The sequence below is a fragment of the Hippoglossus hippoglossus genome, chromosome 3 (assembly GCF_009819705.1).
Source record: "Hippoglossus hippoglossus isolate fHipHip1 chromosome 3, fHipHip1.pri, whole genome shotgun sequence".
Classification (NCBI taxonomy): Eukaryota; Metazoa; Chordata; class Actinopteri; order Pleuronectiformes; family Pleuronectidae; genus Hippoglossus; species Hippoglossus hippoglossus.
The window spans coordinates 11,525,383-11,546,918 of NC_047153.1; the positions used below are offsets into that span (position 1 = coordinate 11,525,383).

At 39.4% G+C, this 21,536-nt stretch overlaps 1 protein-coding gene across 2 annotated transcripts in view; it reads left to right on the forward strand.

Annotated features, from left to right (window-relative positions):
* The first annotated feature begins 3 nt into the window (after nucleotides 1–3).
* The window catches only part of mettl15 (methyltransferase like 15), a 40,351-nt gene continuing 18,818 nt past the window's right edge, over nucleotides 4–21,536 (forward strand). Inside the window, exons 1-2 of one of the 2 annotated variants that reach the window (XM_034580351.1) lie at nucleotides 4–106; nucleotides 1,771–2,022. In XM_034580351.1, coding sequence (XP_034436242.1) covers nucleotides 59–106; nucleotides 1,771–2,022 — 300 coding nt within the window. In that variant the 5' untranslated portion in view covers nucleotides 4–58. The other variant, XM_034580361.1, reaches the window with a different exon arrangement.

Here is a 21,536-nt window from a genome sequence, read left to right on the forward strand (position 1 = left end):
GCAGCGGATTGGCTGGCGAGCCGCTGGTCACGGGGCGGGTCGCGGTGACGCGGCCGCCATGCTGCCGCGCTGGAAGGCGGAGCTACGGCCCCCCCGGTCTACTACGGTAAGCTCCAGCCGACTTCCCCGAGGTGAACACACGGTTGTCCGGCACAGTTCATCCGGGCGAACCGTCCTTAAGTGTGTACGAAGGTGCTGCTTTGCTCCACACGCATCGTTGGTAGTGAGGGTAGCTAGCTAACTGTGCTAACAAACATGTCGGGTGTTAAAATGCCACTGCTCATAAATACCGTTACAGCCACCACACACTGTCATGATTCAGGGTAAGAAACCTAATGTTCGCAATTTGCTAACACAATAACATGTGCATGTGCTGCTCCACACGTCCATTTGTGTACAGCTGCTCCATGCTAGCTCTGGTGTTAGATTTGTTTTTTTAGCAAGGTAGGTAGGTAGGTTAGCTAATCTGCTCCACACCAACACAGGGCTTTTGTTTATGTGTAGTATTATTGAATATGTCAGCATAGCACGATGTCACGTGTTTTTGGTTAAATTACATAAGCCAGCAACAACCCAGTGCTGTAAAGTCATGCTAACCTCCTACCCACACCTAGCTTCGTGGCTAGCAGAGAAGTAGCTATGGCAATGAGAGGACATGTGGGCGTTGCTACTATCACAGGCCCTTGGAAAACAAACCACCTTAAAATAGATAATATTATTATTATTATGACTTTTTATTATCCACTTCATCCATTCACTCAACGTATTGCTCTGGTAAAGAAAACAACAGATTAAATAAACTTAATTATCATGAGAAAACAATTAGGGTCTACTCATATGACAATTAAAGTAAATAACCTGCATCACTAATCACAAAAAGATTAGTAAGTGATAAAAGTGATAACAATAAAGCTATGGCTGGGTGATGTGGCCAAAAATTTAAATTATAACCCTGTTCATATCAGTTGATATTGATAATGATCACGATAAATGTCATTATTTCTTTAGTGCTCTTCTGGTTAGGGATAATCCCGCCCCACCTTCAAGATGTCATGTTTCATTTACGTGTATGAATGTAAAAAGTTGATTTTGATTCTTGTACTGTCGCTATGGCCAGCAATCTGACACCTATTCAAATAATGTGTAACTCTGCTGCCATTAAACATTTCCACTGTGTTAACCAATGTCGTGAGCCAACGTGTTTGTGCCTTCAGCTTGTGAACATAATTCTATTTTGTTGGAATCATGCATCTCAACTGAGCCCTTATTTTCAATACATATGGTTGCCAGGAAACACCTGAATACCTTTTCAACCATGTGGCTGACTTTGGTGCTTGGTGCGGGTGGTATTGTTCACGTACTATGTTAAACGAATCGGCCATATAATGACTTTCTCTTATTGTAGTTGTGGTGGTGAAGCAGTATATGATCCAGAGATAGGTATTTTGTAATGGGTGCAACCCTTAAGAGGGTTTTGAACTGGCTTAAAGCTGTGATGTCCTCTTGTTTTGATTGAGCATCCCCAGGTGGAAACCATCTGCTTTGTACAATTAAAATGTATTTGCACATTACACACAGCCTTAGTTCATGTAACCAGTAAACCAGATAACATCATTAAAACGTAATAGTATCTGTAATCACCTGCTACTTGACTCCATCACCATCTTACTTCGAGCTTCAAAATACCAGCCATATTCAGCAGTATTACTATTTCCCACGCCTTGTAATCAGTATTAACACTCAATGACATTGCTTTTATTTTCTTCATAGATCATTGTAAGGACCATGATTTACCACATGTTTCTGCGCTCCAACCCAGTGCTACGGAAAACCCGTCTGGCTGTGTGGAGATCGTGGAGGTCATGGAAATTAAGCCTGCACTCTTCTACAGTTGCTGCATCATCTGGTCCTGGCCACAGTGACAGATCTGAAGAACTGTCTTCTCCTTCCTCTGAAAAGCCCCCTCACACGCCTGTTATGCTCAAAGAGGTGCTTCACAACTTAGACATCCAACCTGGTCAGGTACGTTTGCAACTTTGCTATTTTTGCTGGCTTTAAGAAAGTTTAAGTCTGTTTGTTCAAATGACATTTATTCAGACCCAATCGGGGTCATGTGAAAGTATTCAAACAAAATCAATGTTCTAATTTTACCACCTCCTTATTAGCATTATCGACAATAGAATGTATTCAACGGTAAAAAGTTCTTAGAATATGTTTAGACTGGCAAATCTGATGTGTGCCTAAAATTAATCCCCCACACTGTCCACACTGATATTTGCAAGTGATTAGTTTGTATTTGTATTTCAGGCATTGTGATCTGGTCTGCCTTGGTTGCCGTGGTAATGGCATAGACATGCAAACTCATACTGAGAGATGTTTCGTATGTTCTGTCCATCTAATGTGTGTCGGAACTTATTGAACACCTACCAGTGTCATACATGTCAATGCAGCTCGATACTTACATGATTCTTGCTGTTTTGAGTTTGTTCCCTCATGGTTGAATGCACTCATTGTGAGTCGCTTTGGATAAAAGCGTTAGCCTAATGATATGTGTAATTTAAAAAAGAAATGCCAATGGTAAGAAGTAAATTTCAAAATGCTTGTAGTATTATTCCTCTAATTGCAATTTGAAGATAATGTAGTGGAAGTGGAAATAACTACTTTACTGATACTTGTTGTCTTTATTGAGATGTTAGTTTCTAAGGTAAAAAAAAATCACTTCACACACTATATAATGGCTCGTTATAAAGGCACAGAGGAAATTTTACAGGGTGCCAGCATCTTGGCTTTCCCTTAATGTATGTACTATGAGGACAGATGGGCATGAGTCAAAAGCCTTCTGGTGTGGCAGGCAGCATAGGAGGGGAAGTGATGCCCCCTCCAATATAATGCATAGTCAAGGCAGGTGGGGGCCATGGGTCAACAACTTAGTCAGGAATTGCGCCACTGTAAGTCTGTTGGCAGTACACAGGGTGCTGCGTCGCTCCTGCCTGAACTTTAGCACCTCTAAACTCCTCCGCTGCCCGCCCATTTGCCAACTGTCCCAAGACAGCTTGCCAATCAGATGCTATTAAAAAAACAGTTTGATAGATTTTGCTTTTTTGTACAGTTCATGCTGTTGCACACAATCAGTTGACGTTCTGTGGAAATGTTATCTGATTACATTCAGATGTTTTAAGTCTTATCTGTTGATTTATTTATTTATGTGATACATATTATTGCAGTCTCACTGATTATTTTATAGCCACAGCAACATTACAAAGATATTAGGGTTCTTGAACGTTGTCATGTTACACATTCATATGACTAATTTATAATTCTGTAGGGACAGCCTCATGCTCTGTAAGCTGTAGGGACAGCTAAATGCTCTGTCAGTCTTAGTCAGGCAATTAGAAATCTGCAGTCTGACATAACTCTCTGACACAGGCAAGTATGTGGTGGTGAAGTGTTTGTGTCACTGCTGTGAAGAGGAAACCCTTTGCTAATATCAGACAAATGTCCACTATAATCACTGAGGGCAGTGATATTAGTAGTATGAATGGCCAAAATAATCATCAATATGTAATTGCTCTTGTCAGCTGAAGCAGAGTACATATGAATGGAGTACTTAAGCGATGATCGGTGTCAGAGCAAATACTGCAGTTAAACTAAAGTGTGTAAATGGAGCCTTTCAGTGTCCTGCTGCCTCCCACACAGGACAGCTGGCTGTAAATGTGTTTGCAGGTAGGCAATTTGCACTGGTAGCCCATAATATATTTTGATACTTTTACAACCAACATGCTTTTGTACAATGCTTCAAGGTCCAATGTATATAAATATATATATGTGGATACAATATTTATAATAATTATTTTTTCTCATTAGTTAATAATCATCTGACACAAAGAATCCTTTTAGAATGGGCCCTTTACATCTACATGGGGGGTGCTTCTTCTTCTCCAGAGTCCACCATGTTTCTACAGTAGCCCAGAACAGACAAACCAAACACTGTCTCAAGAGAACCTGAAGGCCACCATAGTTTCTTCTATAGCAGTGGTCGCCAACCCGTCGATCACGATCTACCGGTCGATCTCGCAGTCTTCACTGTCCATCCCCGAACTCTCTGGACTCACTGGCGGTCGTCACGCTGCAGATCAGCTGTGTGTCTGTTGTCGGTTTTTCACACGCGCTGTGTGTGCGCTACTTTTGGGTGTACCATGCAATTAACCAATCGAGTGCCCTCCCCCACTCCCTTTAAAAGCCGGGTGCACCTGTTTATATAATGCTGTTATAATGCTTTTATGAAACCTCCTCTTAAACTCAGTAATAGTCACTCTCAGGAAGAAGCATGAGGAATCCTTCACTGGCGCAGACTGCTTGAGCAGGGGACCTCCTCTAGAATAGATTAATGAGCCATCAGCTGATAGTCCAGGGGAGAAACCCTGTGCTGCTGTAGAAGTAGAAACAAGCTGCCTACACTTACATTTCAGTCTCAACACACTCCCCCTTGTGGAATTAATGAGGCCATAAATGTTAAACCTACTTTTGTATCAATCTCAGCCTTTCAACAGTCAAGTTATTTTTGAGCAGGCAAAAGTGGATAGTTACATATGACACCCTGTACTTTTTATGTCAGGCAATGTAGAGAGGGATCGCTGACATTTGCTGGCGCAAAAGCAGATTTATTATTCCTTACAAACAATTACAAATAAATTGGAAGATAGAGTATGTTATGTTGACATTGTTTCATAATTAAGAATTCAAGTGTAGTTTCGGAAATGTGAGTATCAGCCATGGCATTGGGCCAGTCTCATAAATGTCCACATACGTAATTCACAGTCGGTATTGTTTTCTGTCTGTTCTGTTTCTACGTGTGAATATATATTTATATGTAACATGAATATTAAAAGCTGATACGCTTTACCAATTCAAAGACAACGGCAGAGTAAAGAACCTAAAGTGTAAATTAAAGTAATGAAAAGTTACAGAACTATTAATGCCAGCTTATGAGAGAGAGAGAGAGCAGGTGGCCACAAGTGTTGAGCTTGCACATCATAAATAGCATGAACCAGGTTTGACTCATGATGACAATAGAAATGTAGCACAAAAAATACAGCAGAACAGACGAACCACAAATCACAGGTGTTGTAGCTTGTTAAAGCCCTGAACCGCAGCAGTGGACGAGTGCTGCATTTTTCACTTTCCCTGTTATTTGGGTTATTTGGCCGCCTGCAATCCGGACACTTGAAGAGGCACTCGGTGCTATGGATAGATGACCACAGAACCCTCCACCAGCTGCTACTGCTCAATGTCTTATTTCTCTTTTTGCATTTTTAGATGCAAGATGGAACATAGAGTAGGAAAGGTGGTGTGCAGCAGTCGGACATGGACTTAAGCAGTTACCATCTGGTTTATCTCTCATTTTTACATTGAATGTGGGTTTGTTGAATATAGAGTATGGAGGTTTTCTGGATGGGCTGCACAATATGACCAAATATATCAAAACAAAAAAAATTATATCAGTTTTTATTGATAATTATCACAATAAGTGTCGCATTATTATTTATTTTAGGTTTAAAGACTGATGTTTGCTCAGAGTGAAGGTTGTGGTTCTTCTTTGTGAGCAGATAATGACTTTATCAAACAGTAAGATATTTTACAAATCTGAGGTAAATAAGTTACGAGTTGTATCTCTTCACTGTGGTAATATTGAGATATATATCACACCTTTGTTATATCGCTATTGATTACAGTTATATTGCAATAATTACAATTGTTTTACTGCCCAGGTCTAGTACATTTTGGACCAGTGTACAGTGAGTGTAAAGTATTTTTGTCTGAGACAATATAGAAGCATAATATAAAATTGGTTACACATCTATTGTTAAAGCAGACAGCAATTTTCTTCGTCAGCAAGTGAGCTGCTGCATTTTAAATGTACTCAATTTCAGATAAAAGATCCTTATTGTGTGACTTTGTCTGAGTTTCCTTACATTCCCAGCATCAGCCAGGTGAAGCGCTGCTGTGAGTACAAGCAAAGGTGTAATATGATCTTGTCTCTTCAAATTAGTTAAAAGCCTTGCAGTTGCTGTATGGCCCATGCAGCTGAAGTCTAGAAATGGCTGTAAGAGTAAATGGGAATTACAGGGAGTCACAAAAGTTGCATCCTTAAGATGTTTTGCATCCTTTTGTGAAGAATCAGCATTGTTAAGACAGATGATTTATAAATTAAGTATGGCTGTGTTATGTATTTAAAGTTTTGTAAGTGAACATTCTCATTATGAATATGTCAGGAATTATTTTACTTATTTTTATTAACTATGTCTAGTATTATATTTTGTTACTAAAATAAGATTTTTTAATTTTAGAAAGTTATATAAGCTTTAAAACAACGTTTTGTGTATTTTGATCTGACAATACATGTAGAAGTTGTTGTATAGCTCAGATACAGAATATAAACACTATGCGTATTATCCTGAACAAGCATTATAGTGTCTTCTCTGTGCTAAATTTGCCCCAACAACTTCTCCTGGGTCATGCCAAAGTTTTTCTTTTTTTTTTCTTTACACTCCTTTTTTGGGAGCACTGAGTAGTGAAAGAGGAGGCCGGTAAATAATTGATCCTTGTAATTAAACACTCCAGCCAGGGATGCTGGAGCTGATTGACGGCCAGATATTAGGCCCTTGTCTCGTAAGGTTGCAAGTTTAGTCTGAGGTTATCAGTGGCCAGAAGAGTCTTTCTCCCTCCCTGCCTCATTACTTTCATGAGTAGAACATTTCATAGTGGAGCGGTGGGTGGGGGTGTGGTGTGAAGACAGTCTGGGACTTCATTAGCCAAATGGGGTGCCTCGGTCTACAGAGCGCCAAATCGTTCAGCCTTGCTGAGCAGACAACCCCTCTGTGGGTGCCTCACCACACTGTCCCGTAGAGTTGTTTTAGCCCTTTCATCTTACACATTCTCCAGCCTCAGGTTCACTTAAGCAACAACTTAAACAAACATAGCAAGCTTTCCTGTGCCTACCTGAGCAGGTGCCAACCCTCCAAACTACATCGACTCACCATTCAGTTTAACTGCATTGCCGACAAAGCTGTATCTCACACCTCACAGCACAGTATATGGTTCAATAAAGTTTCTGTGGCCCTCTAAAAGTAAATAATTTCTCAAATGTTGCACTTTATTAATGTTTGATTGAATTTGTCACCACACCATTGACTGTGAGTGTGAGAGAGCGAGACAGAGGAAGAGAGAGAGTGAGACAGCAAAGGAGATAGAGAGAGCTCCCTTTACAACTGATGCATCCACATATCATCAAGTAACAGTTCATGTTATTGTAAAGGGGGGAAGAATGTGCTGGTATTAACAGCTATTACTGAAAGTTGGAGTTTCATTTAGATTCAAAGCAACATTATGCAACTATTTTACCTTAAAATAGCAGCCTCATAATCATTTTTATGATACACTTACCTGAAATATTGAGAATGGACCTTAATTTCTCACTTCGTGCCACAAACACCTGTTCTTGCTCTTCATACCTTTGGTGAGAAGGTACGATCTTGCATTAGAAGTCCCTAACTGAATAATAGTCTGTCCCTTAAACTGCCAGAATGAGGTCCAGCAAGTTTAAGAGTAATGCCAAACCGATGATTTGTCAAAAATACTTAGAAGTGTGGCACCTGCTTGCTCACCTTGTACCACAGGAGCCCGGCATATGGCTTGAGTCCTCAAGCAGTGTTTACAGGCTTGGTTCCGACCGGGCCCTTTGCTGCAAAAAAGACTTTCTTAAAATCAGTGTTCATCTCCAATATTCAGGGAGGGAACTTTTAAAATACCACGGTTTGCAAAAGCAGTTTGGCGTATTTGTTATGGCAACAGCTCTTCAGGTTCCTGTAGCCTGGGATCATGAGGAAAATGTACTGTTCGTAAGCCAGTCAGTCTGTTTGGTGAAGCGATTGATAGTCTGTTTTCTTTGTGACCTGAAAACCGCTTAATTGCTCAGACTCGGAGCCCAATAAATTACCACATGTGGCTGCAGAGACGGCTGTTGCGCAGCAGAAGTTACATAACGTCGCTTAAATAACAATCATTGAAGTCATATATCACTATGCTCACAGGCGTCCAATGTTGCCAAACTTGGTAAAAATAAAGTGGAACGGCTCCTTGATCCTCAATTGATACTATTACAGGAGACCTCATTGCAATATTTACATCTGATCCTGGTGTGAGTGTGGGTATGCTAATCAGATACATGCCCTGTGGACAGCTGGATTGAGATGACTCATTCCTGCAACACATTATCTGGGTGGTCTTTCTTTTGAATATGTTCAGAATAATTATATAACAAAACATCTATCACTTAATCCAATTTTTACTCATTACTGTTAAGGAATCATTTAAATATTTTATACATATACATATACATATGTATATATTTTTTCCATCATTTGACTATGACAATGAGCTTAAAGCAGAAAAGGTGATTTATCATGCTTAGATATTTTGGTGTCCTTAGCATTAACTGGGGCATTTGTGTACTTTGAAGTGATAAAGGATTTGTCATAGACAGGCTTCCTCTCTTGCATGAAATTTAGTTTTAACAGTGATCTCATTTTGCTTTATCACTATTTATTGTAAGACCTAGCCACACGTATCTGTGTTACAACAGACTGTCTTATTGTAAACACAGCTAGCACACAGTTGGCTTCTGTGCAGTGTCATATAAGTCGTGGCACATATCAACAAATCAGTATCAAAGAGCACTGGGTTCACACCGGTAACAAATAGAATTATTCTACTTTTTACCTGATTGACGAGAAGCAGTAGATAATGATTGTTTTTCTGTAATCATAGGCCAATTGAAACTGAAGGTATAGTTCTTAACAGGTGCAATGGATCCTCTGACTGATCTTCCTCAGCTAACGTACCTGCACCTAATTTATTTTTGCTGTTGTAACTGCTGTTGCACCTTTGCTAATAAAAGTAAGTTGCACTGACCTTATGTGTATAGCCAACATTATTTATATTCTCAGCAGCAACCAGAAGAAGTTCTGTTGCTCTCAGCTGGGGTGCCCCCACTCCTCTCCTACTCTGTTTCCAGATTAATTTGGCAGGGAAGAGCATGTCCGCTCGACACTCCATGGCACTGCTGACCTTAACAAATAACAGAAGTTTTCTTGCTTCCCTCTCATTGTTCCTACACCGTCTTTACCTCCAGGTTGACCGATTATATTAGACCCCCAATTTAAAATTAAATTGCCAAAATATGGGCACTTTAATGCTTCAGTGGCCAGATGTGCTTGAATAATATTCATAATTGAGGAAGTGGGGAGAGGACTGCTTTGTGTGTTTACTGATTAATGGCTGCTTTCTGCTACCTTGCTGGTTTGGAACAGTTGCACATGATTATGTATTTCTGCCCACATTGGTTTTGTTTGGGATTTACAGCACAATTGTATTTATACTTACAGATCTGTGCTCAATTTTGTGCCAAATGGATCACAGTCCATGGTCCGCTCTACATCTAACCTGTACTTATTTCCACCTTTACAAATTATAGTCTGTTCTAGCACTTTAAGCTTAGGGCTGGACAAGGTGACCAAAGAAATATTTGAAAACCATTGAATGTTGATACTGTGATAGCCTGGTTGCAGATCTCTGATTTCCCACATTTCTAATTTTGTATCTTCCTGTTGAAGAGTCATTAACAGTCCAATGGTTATTTGTTACCCACAAAAATAACAAGAGGAGCAGACGAGACGCACCTATGCAGGTTTTAATCAATATATTTCCTAAGTCCACAAGACATTTGTGATCGTTCCACCAACCACAGCTTCCACTTTGACTGTAAGTGAAATCAGTTGCTATAAATTGGTTACGGTAATAATTCTCCCTCACAAATCGGAAACTGCTAACGTGATCATGATGTCAGAATGGATAATGAAGTGAAACTAAAGGGCAATTCTGACTGATAGTTTATGGTCATCTGTTGACACCGAGGCAGTCAATAAGCAAATTATAAAACAATTCTAGATGTTGTGGTTTACAGAAAACAGTTGTACTCTCTTTCTGTAGCTATAACTGTTCAACACTCTTTGGCCTTAACAGTACCTCTGCGTCCTTTTTAGCAGGTACTGTAAATCCAAAACATTGGTGGACTGATGATGGTGCCCGTCATGTTAAGGCTTAGGGCAACTCTATCAAAAATCCGCACATAACGCTGCGCTACAAAGCCTCCCTCTGAGCCTCCCCCCTCCCCCAAGACCTCTCCAATGCCCCCACCCCATTCCCCAGTTCCTTTCATTGCATATTGTGTTGTCAACCCAGTCTTCAAACTACTGGAAGCATCTTCATAAATGCCTTGAGATGTCTTTTCCCTATTACCATGCCTTCCACCACAAGGCCTTCATTTAGCTTGACTCCTTTTTGCACTCCTTAATGGACTTGGCCCTGTTCTTCTTTTGTCTTCCTTTAGTACCATGAAATTCACCTTCAGGAGAGAAAACCATCCTTTCTGTTGCTTCTTTACATTTTGTGAATATAGTTAGATGATTCCACCCCCTCTTTTCAGTTTCGCGTCCGTTTCCTCTTTGGCTTTATATAGTTTGTATTGTTTCCTTGGTGCACTGTATTGACAGTAATGTCACACTTAAGAGAAATCTTTCAGAGCAGGCACCAATGAAGCACGTAATCATTTTGAGTAGATCCACTGCATCATATTTGACCTTATTTCGTGTTTCCTGTTAAAACAAAGAAATAGCCTTTTGACATTTCTCTGTTTCCTTTCCACTATATTTTAGCAACCACAATATATGCCAAAATAACAGCACATTATATATTCTTGAACTACATAATATTGTTGTACGTCATTTCTAGTCTAAGCGTTGCATCTCAACATGTTGTGTCTATTGATGCTTGCAGTGCACACCGTTTACTTTTGAAATAAGTCAAGGTACAAATCAGTAAATGCTTATTCAGGGAGCAAATGTGAAAGTCTTAGCTTTTTGCAACAACTGACTCTTTGATGCTAGGAAATGGGACAGTATCCCAATTTGTATTTATCTATAATAGCGTACGTCAAGACTCCACCATTGTCAGGATTACACAAAAATTAAAGCCATTTTCAGACATGAACTCCTGGTCTGGACATTTTCTGATGTTTGCCTTTTACATATGAAGAACGCAGCAGGATGTTGTCAAGATGAGACAGGAACAGAAACAGGAAAATGTGCGGAGCATTCAGGTGAGGAATGACGTCTGATCATGCAGGAAGAATAACCTAATGTATAAGTTCCGCTGCGGAAATCACGTGACTCCAGCGTCAGTCCTTTCTCGAATCTTCTTGTCTTTCCAAGTTGACATCTACGTCTGCATCTTCTACGTGTATGGCACCTCCTATTGATCCTGAGATATTTGTATTATTTTAGTATTTTTCACTTTTGCGTCTGTCAGGTTTAAGGAATTATCACATCCACTTGCTTGCTATGACTTTTCCTGCTGTGTTCTCACATGGGCTCACTCTGACATTTGCGAGACATTTTATTAAAATGCTGGGGGGAAAAGTTAGGTAAATTGTCCGGTGCAAAATTGCGGGAAACTTTCTGGACTTCAGCGCATGTCTGAGAGTAGTGTTTTGGTACATATCATGTGCTGACCATTTATGTTGTCCTATAAAGACAAGACCGCTTTCCTGCACCTTCGTTTGTATTCGTCCAGGTTACTGGCTGGCATCAAGGGAAATTTATTTGTGATGCGCGCAGCGTAAGGGTCGTCTTGAAGATCCCCTCCAGACATAAAATACTCTGCTTGGAGTAATGATTTGTATCTGATTAATCCACAGAAAGTACAATTACTTTAGTAAAATTCCTGAACTGTGATTGGCTTCCTCACCAGTAGTAATGACATAAAATTGTATGCGTGTCTGCATGTGCTGAACTCAGATTTAAGGTGAGCACAGAGAAACATTTTGCCTTCAGCAGATGAATGTGAAAACAACCTTCTAGTGCACATGCATCATTCTGCACAGCGAAGGTCGCAAACCCAAACAAAAGCAAAACACAATGTTTAGTGGATAACGACAATATTGCAGCAATAATTTTGTCAATGCTCTAGAGCCATATAACTCTCAAAGTGAACGAATAATAATATTGGAGTTTGTTAATAGTCTTGTGGAAATTGAGTTGAATGGACCAATCAAAAATAATGAGGATTTCACTCACAGCAACCCTCCTCCCATTGTTTTCAACCCCAAACTAACCTGTTTGACTGTGGGAAACATAAATTCAATTATCATGAATGGCTGCCTCCCACAGCTACATAGCACTGAGGTGAGGCTGAAGTCTTTGCTGATATTAAGAATCAGTATCCTGGAGCCACTTTGCTGAGTTTTCAGAAAAATCTCCTTTACAGATAAGGTAGTTATGATTTTTCATGAATTTCAAGGCATTAAATCCTGTTCCAGTAACATTTTGAAAATGTATCCTAGTCCAACTGTGTTTAAGCAGACTGATGAATGAAAAGGTAATACATGTGTAATCTGTTTCTGTTCAGGATATCTTAGTACTAACTGTAAATAGATTTTTAGCAGCTACTGGACCTTTGTTGTTAAACCTCCTGCAGATTTGACTCATGATATCACTCACTATAATTTGCTTGTTATGGTCTGCGTTCAGTTTTATGTGAAATTGAATGTTTCCTGCAAAGAAAATGTAGCTCAGTAAATCTCCAACCTGCAAGACAAAAACAGGCAGTTTGGGGGGGGTGGGGGTGGAGAGTGATGACTCATGCTCACAGTAGAGGTCCCTCCCTTCCATTTCTTTCAGTGTCCAATCAGTTTTTCCCCAGCTGTCACTCATTGCCTCCAAATCAGATCCCCACAATGCTTTCCTCTGCCCTATAAATCAGTTTATTTGCAAAGATTTAGAACATGCAAGGTAAATAAAAATGCCGCCGCTCTTGTCATTTTGACACACAGATTGTGATTGTGTTTAATAATGTGATTACCTTGCAGTGCAGATGATAATCCTCCATGATGTTTCAGTCATATACTGGCCCCGAATTCAACCAAAACACACATGATCGATGAATACATGTTTCAGAATCAACTTTAAAGTTGCTGCTTGAACCAAATTGTGCTATGTTTTAATTTGATAGAAAGAAGTCAAATACTAACAGTCAAATAACAGTTCTCTGAGCAGCTAAATTAACTCATCATTTTTAAATGAAATTACTTTTAGATTACTTTTTCAGAACGCAAGCAGCAGAAGGAATGTGGTAGAAAGACTAATCGTTGCCTTGGATTGCCCACGTACAGTAAATATTGAGTTATTGGCTCATAGTTTCAGAGAAGATGCAAGTGCCGGCTATCCCTGCTTCTCCAGGGATCTCCTCGGCACCACTGTGGTGTAAGATCCAGTCTCAGGACTCCTTGAAGTGGGCGGATGCTTGACATGGGCTTTATGAGCTTTATGAAGAGGAGGAGAGGGACCAGGGTTTTCCTCTTTGCAGTCAGATTTTTATTGAAAAATGTAAAAAATGTAAAAAATGTAACTGTAGAATAAAGGCATGGCTGGTATGAATTATATGAAAGTGGTGATGAGAAAAAAAGAGTGTACATAAAGGAGAGGAAGGGAGGAAGGAAGGGATCATACCGAGGAAGATGTTCGAGAGGCACTGAGGTTTTTATGGCCCTGGTAAGATCTAGGCAGAACTTTAGGGTAGCAGTATATCTTCATGTCATCCTCCATGCTCCAGGATGAGTAAACTAGTGAGTCATTCCTTCTCCTAACGTGGCATCCTACTTCAATGACTGGGACCTTAAATGGTGATACAGTTTTTACGTCTTGAGATTTGTAACCGATTGTGCTTATTTAATAACTTCAAGACATGGTTTTAAATGTATAAATTCAAAACAGCTTGATGCATCCAAGTTCCTTTGATGACTCTTTGACAGCATTCTCTGTAGATGAGGCATTCAGAATTTTGTAAGAAACTGGCTCCCCGATTGATTAGTTTCACTTTCACTTAAAAAATATTTTTTAAGTGAAAATGTATGAGGAAGAAAGAACTATAGGCCGAACCACTTTTGAAAATGTATACGTTATTTTTGTACAGCGCCACCTTGAGGCCAATTAGTGTAATTTTAGTACCTGAGTTGTTAGCGGAATTTGCCACCAACCTGCTGATTTCCCTGTTTCAATTTTTGCCGCATGAACAGTTTTTGCTGAGAAGACAGACAGACAGACTGAAGCTGCTGGATCCGAAAACAAGTCAATAAAACAAAATAAAATTAACTCATGGTATAAAAATAAACAGACTAAGGTTGTGACATGACTTCAAATTAAAAGCCACTTTAAAAGGGCTACGTCTTCTGGTTCCTTTTAAAAATACCAATCAAACCACTGTAATATCCAGAGGCAGCGTGTTACATAGTTTAAAGGCATAAAAATAGGTACACCTTCTTCTGTACTTGTATGGGACGCATACGGAAAACAACAAAGTGTGTGGAAGACCTTAATTATCCAAGCTCCATTCCTCAACTTTGTCCAACATTCGTGGACAATTGTGATAAAACTGAAATCTTAGAAGACGGTCATATTTTTTGCAACTGCAATGTTTCTTGGGTCATTTACAACTTTCCTTAGGGCTGACTCAGGCTGTGGTTTGATTGCTAACCAGATTGGAGCTTTTTGAAAATGATGTTATTGTAAATCAGCAAAAAGTTTATATAAAACCATTATCTCTCTATGTACCAAGGAATGGTAAGACATGGGTCTGTAAATAATGAGTCCTGAGTGATCATAGATTGTATATCTGGAGGAGAGGTTTTACCATTGATGTCTTGAAAACTGTGGGAAAGAGGCCAACATTTTGAAAGAAGTTTCTTGTAAACTGGGATTACACTTTGAAACAGTTTGTTAGGAATGGGCTCTTCTTGGATATTTATCAAATTTACCGACCTCTTCATCAGACCCCCAGTTCTCTTTTCTCCAACACAGCCTTTATCCTGTCTGTGTGTTAGAGGTGTCTTAAGGTAGAAAATATCAGACGTAGTGGAGGTGTCTCCTCACCTTATTTTATTATTGTATATTTTCATATTATTTTATTTTATTGTATATTTTATTGTATTTTATTTACATAGTGTGATGTCTGTTTGACCTCGACATACAGATGTTTGCTGTTGCATTGTGTGTCTGTGCAGTACTTTACCTTATAACCAAGTATTTTATGCCACAGAGATGTAGATGAAACAATATTTTACTGAGGAAATTACCATATAGAGACTCATCCATGCATGTGTTTCATAACAGCCCGGATTGTGTCTGAAATTGGCTATATATGGTGTGGGGACACACCGTGACAAACAGACTAGACAGCTTCCTGAAATTGTTTAGATAGTTGTCTAGTATGTCTTCTGCCTTGTGCTACACTGAGAACTACACACATCTTTGGACCAGTAGGCAAAAGTTCTCCTGCAGCCAATCCAAAAAAGGGATGTCTCTAGAAAAATGACCAAAGAATGCTAGTCACTCAGTGTTCGTGACTATGTCAACAATTTTGCCAACAAAGGAAGGAAGAAACAACAACATTTAGCAGCTGAATATATTATAATCAAAGTTATGTGCATAGAAAACTTAAATATTGGCCAATACTCAAGGATACCTTTAAGTTCCAGTGACTGACATTAAAAGTTGCAGTTTCCCATTCCTACAGCATATACATTGTGTTCAAGGTTCAAGGTTTCTTCATTAGTAGCCAAAGTTACTGGGAAACAAAAGAAAACAACATTAGTTAAAAAGAGGACATCAAACCTTGTCAATTCATCAGTTTTAACTATAGCATCTCTTCTAGGCTAAAAACCTTTCTTGATTGGCAGAAGGAAATAAATAATGTTCAGACTTCCCTTGTGGTTTGGTATCTTCTCGGGAGCCTGCATCATCAAACCAAATTTAGTGGGAACTCAGAAACGTGTGATTTATATAGTAGCCATGTAGCATCACATCCTCAGACTTGGACTTTGTTTGATCCTCAGTAATGTAAACTCTTGTCAGCTTTTGTTACACACTTATATAATTGGTGTGGTAACAGTTCCAGAAAAACAACCTCTGTTAACCACTTGTTTAGAATATATAAATATTGCAGGTAACAGAAGTGAGCAAATGGGCACAGATAACAAACTTTTGTGATTTAGGTGCTGGAAGGAACAGCTCTAATGGGATCAAATTAAAATTTTTACATCATTAGATAATACCTGTAGGTGGACTTAAGTGAGGCTTCAATAACATTTAGTGAGTTAGTTAGTTCCCCTCGACCTCTTTTAGAAGAAGCAGATCATTTATTAAGGACCTTGAGGAGAATCCATGTCCTGGGTGCAACAAGTGTGACCAATCCTTTATGTATTATAGACTTATGTAGCTATGGTTCATGACTAGATTCAAAAAGATGATTAAACAATTAATGCTTTCTTCAATTCCACTACAAAAGAAATGACACGTGACATCTCTCTTTTACCTGTTCCTTTCATCTTTTAACTACCTGTCTTATTTGCTTCACAACACTTTCACCAAAGTAGAACTTATTCCAACCACATTTCATTGCAGTAATACATGATATTAACAATGAGCTTAATTGTTGGACCAACTGACTAGATTAGAAAGGTCACTTCATATATTTAGCAAGGTGCTTCTAATCGCTTTGAATAGAACCCATCTTCTTTTACACCAGGTGTGTTTACATCAAATGTTAAAACATGTTACCAAATCAACATGTCCTGTTCCCATAACTAAGCCCCCCCTTCCCTTCACAGGAGGGAAGTTTTGAACTAATGACACTCAGGTGGAGACTCTCCAAGTAAATAACATCACTGGAAAATGTAGGTTTGGAAATGGCCTAGATCAGACATACTTCAGATGGGTGTTGTTGGAGGCGAATGAGCAAATGCTCCTGTTACGCGTGTAGACGTGTCTTGTCCTACCTAACTCAAATACCTCCTCAGGTGCCTTTATTTAAACTCATGCCAACAGACTGCAAATAGCAGTGAATAGATGAGGAAAGAAAGTATTTGTTGTAACTCTGCAGCATTCCTTTGACAAAAGAGAGATTAGCTTAACATACAGAGAGGCATTTGGAAGGAGCCCTCTGGCAAAGAGTTTTGTCAACATTTTAGTGCTCCTGTATCACTTGTTCACGCGCTCACTTGTTCACTGACTTCCCTTTCGCTCTCAGACACAGGCTGTATGTTTAGTACACGTTACGTTTGGGCCACACGCACCTCAGACATCACTGGTCACCATCAACATAATCTCTTGACAGAGTAATTGCAGGAAGCTTTCATGCCTTTTGAGTTTGTCTGCGCTCACTGACCATCTGTTTGTTGCACCCCCACCTTCAGCCCCTATTTGCACGAACAATGAACACACCTATTACATTTGTTTAAATGATGGAAAAAGTTATTTACATCCTTTTTAATGTAAGTTAAAAAAATAAAAAATAAATGAGGAGGTAAGCTGTGGAGACTGACTCTATAATAAGGGGGTTCAGACATGAGGTATGAGCAAATTTATTACATGTTAATCTTCGAATAATTCGTACATTGGTGCTATTTCAAGTGCAAGATTTATATCCACAGTCCACAAAGGCTCAACGGCCAGGTTAGTCAACACATAACTTCTCTCTGCAGTCGACACAACCACCATCGAGCACAACCTGCTCCTTCATCTATTCATACCAGACTCTCATGCTGCAAACCTGACAAATTCTTGCACATTTGTGTCTCGCCATGAACTTTGTGTGACAGAGAAAGAAATGCAAACCGGTTACCTCCACTCTTGCCATGGCAACGGACGCGACAAGAAAAGCGATCCTGTACCTGTGTATCTGTCTCCCTAATGGTCTGTGTGTTAGTGTAACAAGATCTGTAAAAACTCCCCTCAATGACATTTTAGATCCCCCACTGTAACTGACCTGGGCTGGGGAGTCACAAGTAGGATTTAGGTGAGTACTCAGGCTTCTCTCAGGTTCCTCTTCCCCTTTTCCTAATGAATTCAACCATAAGAAGACTTGAGTTGAGGCCCCTTTTTTCCATATGGCCAGGATATTATTTACGGTTGTATGAGCCGTATGTTTGCAAAATCTCAATGCCAAAATGAGACTTTTCCCATCAAACATGTTTTTAAAACTCTCAGTCGATGCTCTTCCTCATTTTTCGATGCAACTTATCAATTGAGATACAGTGTTTTTACCTTTTCCTTTTGGGTAGAGAAGTTCTCATTAACAATGCTGTTGGGTGACTGCTGAAGTGTCCTGCATTATAGCACCTTGCAGCTTCTCTGTTGGACTGCACCACTTGGACCACTCCTAACTCTCCTATTCCCTCTGCTGGGAAAGGCAGATATTACACACCCTAAACAGAGTAACAAAACACGGGACTACAGTAATTACTTTTATTTTAAGCACCGACTCTGCATTTAGAGACTGCGAGGACCCACGTTGAGTGCTGGCTTCATTCCAGTCTGGTGCTTTCTCTGGGCAGGCCCAGTCTAGGTGAGAGCCTCGCTGACACCCCGCTGTATGAAATATCAATGTGAATGACTCACTCCCAAGTTCGGTGTCAATCATCATCGCAAATGCCAAGCCCATTATCACAAAATCTTTTCAAGAAGTTGTTTTGCCCATCTGGTGGTAGAAGTAGATGGCTCGCTGAAAAATAGGGGAGATTTTCACAGCAGCATTCAGGGCTTTTGAAGAAGCTTGTTTTCCCTCAGGGCGAGGAACTAGATTTTCAATTTACCTTATAAATGACCTTGTAGACATGCAGTTCTCAATTTTGTGTTGCATGCACTTAATTATTATTTTTTGCTTAGTTTACTTGGTGTGTGTGTGTGTGTGTTTGATACTATTAAACCTCCCAAAGATGGATAGTGTCAATGCTCATTGAAGCAAATGTGAATAAATATAGTATTTAGGTTTCCAACCAACTGCCTCTAACACTGGTGGGAATCTGCTGGCAGTCTGAAATAAATAGGCTTTACCTTTGTTCTTTTGGCCACAGCTTCCTCAGGATGTGACAAAAGATTGTTGTGACAAGTGCAACACTCTCCAGTAGAGGACCAGTTTGTCTCCTGGTTGCTTGTGTCGACTGTTTCGATAAAAGCCAGCCTACTTTGCTGTTTGTGTTTCTGTTTTCCTTTTCCTTTTTTGTATTGAATAGCACAACAGGCAAGTTCATTATGCGTGTGACTCATCCCACTAGCCCACACCCCCTCCCCATCTGCTGCTGTGCGCTGGAAAGGAGAGGGAACCGCCATTGATCACTTCTTCCCTCACACATGCACGCACACACCCCACCTTCAACGTCACTATCGATCGACAGGTTTAATGTTTTTGTGGGGAATAGCTTGCATTTCCTTTTGTGTCATTTTACATCTGTTCCCCACCATTTGCTGACATTATAATAAATCACAGAACAGAAACATAAAAAAGTAAAAAGTAAAGCATAATCCAGTCAGTTATTCATGCAATCTCAGACTGTTCACTCAGAACAGGGCTGGGATTTTTATTTTGTTGTGTAGCAGTGGTAGTCAACAAATGTAGAAGGTATGAGGATATGTGGGGACAGGAGATGTTTTCTGCTTTGCAAGTCTTACGCCGTGGATACAGCTGAACGAACAGCTACCTGACTAAGATGCAGCAGAATGGTTGGGAGGTTTTTCGACATTTCCCTGGTAAAACATTTTCCCATTTCTTGCCCCTCATGATATGATCGATAAATTCTGTTTCCCGGTTAAACGTTTAGATTGAAAGACTGGTATTTACAATTGATAACATCCTGAAGTAGATATTTACACATTTTTAAGCATGTTTGATTTAAACACAGTTTTTAACCTAATCACTTTTATGTCAGTGTTCTCTATTGATTGGATCCTCATACGTCTCTTTTAGGGCAAATGAAAAGCTACTTCAGGAGATATCCAATGGCATTTGGATAAATAAAAATAAAAATTTGGACAAATAAAAGTTTGTAATATTCACACTTCTCAATAAGATTTTCTCCACACAACATATTATTTTCATTACACAGTAGAGAACTGTCATTGTCCAATTTGAGAATTATTTTTAAAGTTATAAATAATTTCTGTTTTTAAAATGTCAACATTCACAGCCAAAAATCTATGTGTCTAGCAGCAAAATCCTATTATAGTGTAGGAATTATTTACTTTCTTGTTTTCAAAATATTCAGTTAGTGGAGGTGTCTAGCTGGCATATTACAGCATAGTGATTAGCATCATTTCTATGGTGTCATGTGGTGGTAGAGTAAACCATTTAGCTGTTTTGTGGCTGATCGGTCTTCATAAATACATTTATACACCGAAACTAGCAGTTTAGTCTTTGTTTTTATTGATGACTTTCGGTCTACGTGATATTTTTGGGTTAGCGTAAGAACAAGGGACAAAGCCTAAAAGCCAATGTGTCCCACTATAAGCATAAGGTAGGTAGCATACTATCGTATCACATTATACATTCACCCTCACATAATTAATCAGAGCAGCATGTGGCAGTATGAGGACAAAAGGAAGGGAAAATTTAAGCTAACATCTCAGTCCATCACAGGAGGGGATGTGAAAGAAAAAACATCACTGTACCGCAGTGTTTCAAATCAGCAAGTGTTCCCATTAACTGGTGAACATATATAGGCTGAATTTGTTAACGGTTTCAAATAAGGACATGGCTGGCAGAGCTTATGCCACCTTTATGTTGAGTTGGATGTAATACAACATTCATTTAATCAGGTATTCTCATTGATTAAACTGATAAAGGTTTATATATAGGCGAGTAGCAGAGATGGGGAAGATTCCCATGGTAACGACTTGAAAGTTTTCATTCCATCTTATTAAACAATGATCTCTGGCAGATGTGAGGCATCATGTTTGTTGATGAAAAAATCCATTGGCCAAGCACATATTTCACTGGTCAAAAATATAAACGTCCTCTTGTGTGATTGTTTGCTTAATACTACATATTGATCAGCAGTTGATTAACCAAATTCAAATAGAAATATGAAAGCTAGAATACAACTCAAGAAGTCTCGACTTCAAAATTCGACTGAACATTTTTTCAGGCGCCGACTGAGTCTGAGACGCAGACATGCCGGATACATGCTGTGTTCATGATCATAAATGTTCTCCGGTTCAATGTTTTATTTCTGGTGACAAATTAGCAACAGGAAAAACAACACATCACTACAGCCTTTGCATCACATTGGAGCCAGTTATCTGTTGCAGGGGGTTCAACTCCCTCCTCCTCTGTGACTGTTTATGCTTAAGTATCATAGACTGTATAGAAAGATGAACACTACCAATTTGGACAGTAGCGAATGTGGGGATGGAGCCGCTGTCGTGAGGTTCTGTTGATGCACATGCTTGACCAATTGCATTTAAGTCTCATCTGTCAGTCATGATCTTTCCCTTAATTTGTATAATAGCTAATTAAAGCCAAACTTACTGGAAAAGTTTGCACTTAAATTAACATCAGTGGGACAAGAGCTACCAAAAAATGACAGAAAACAT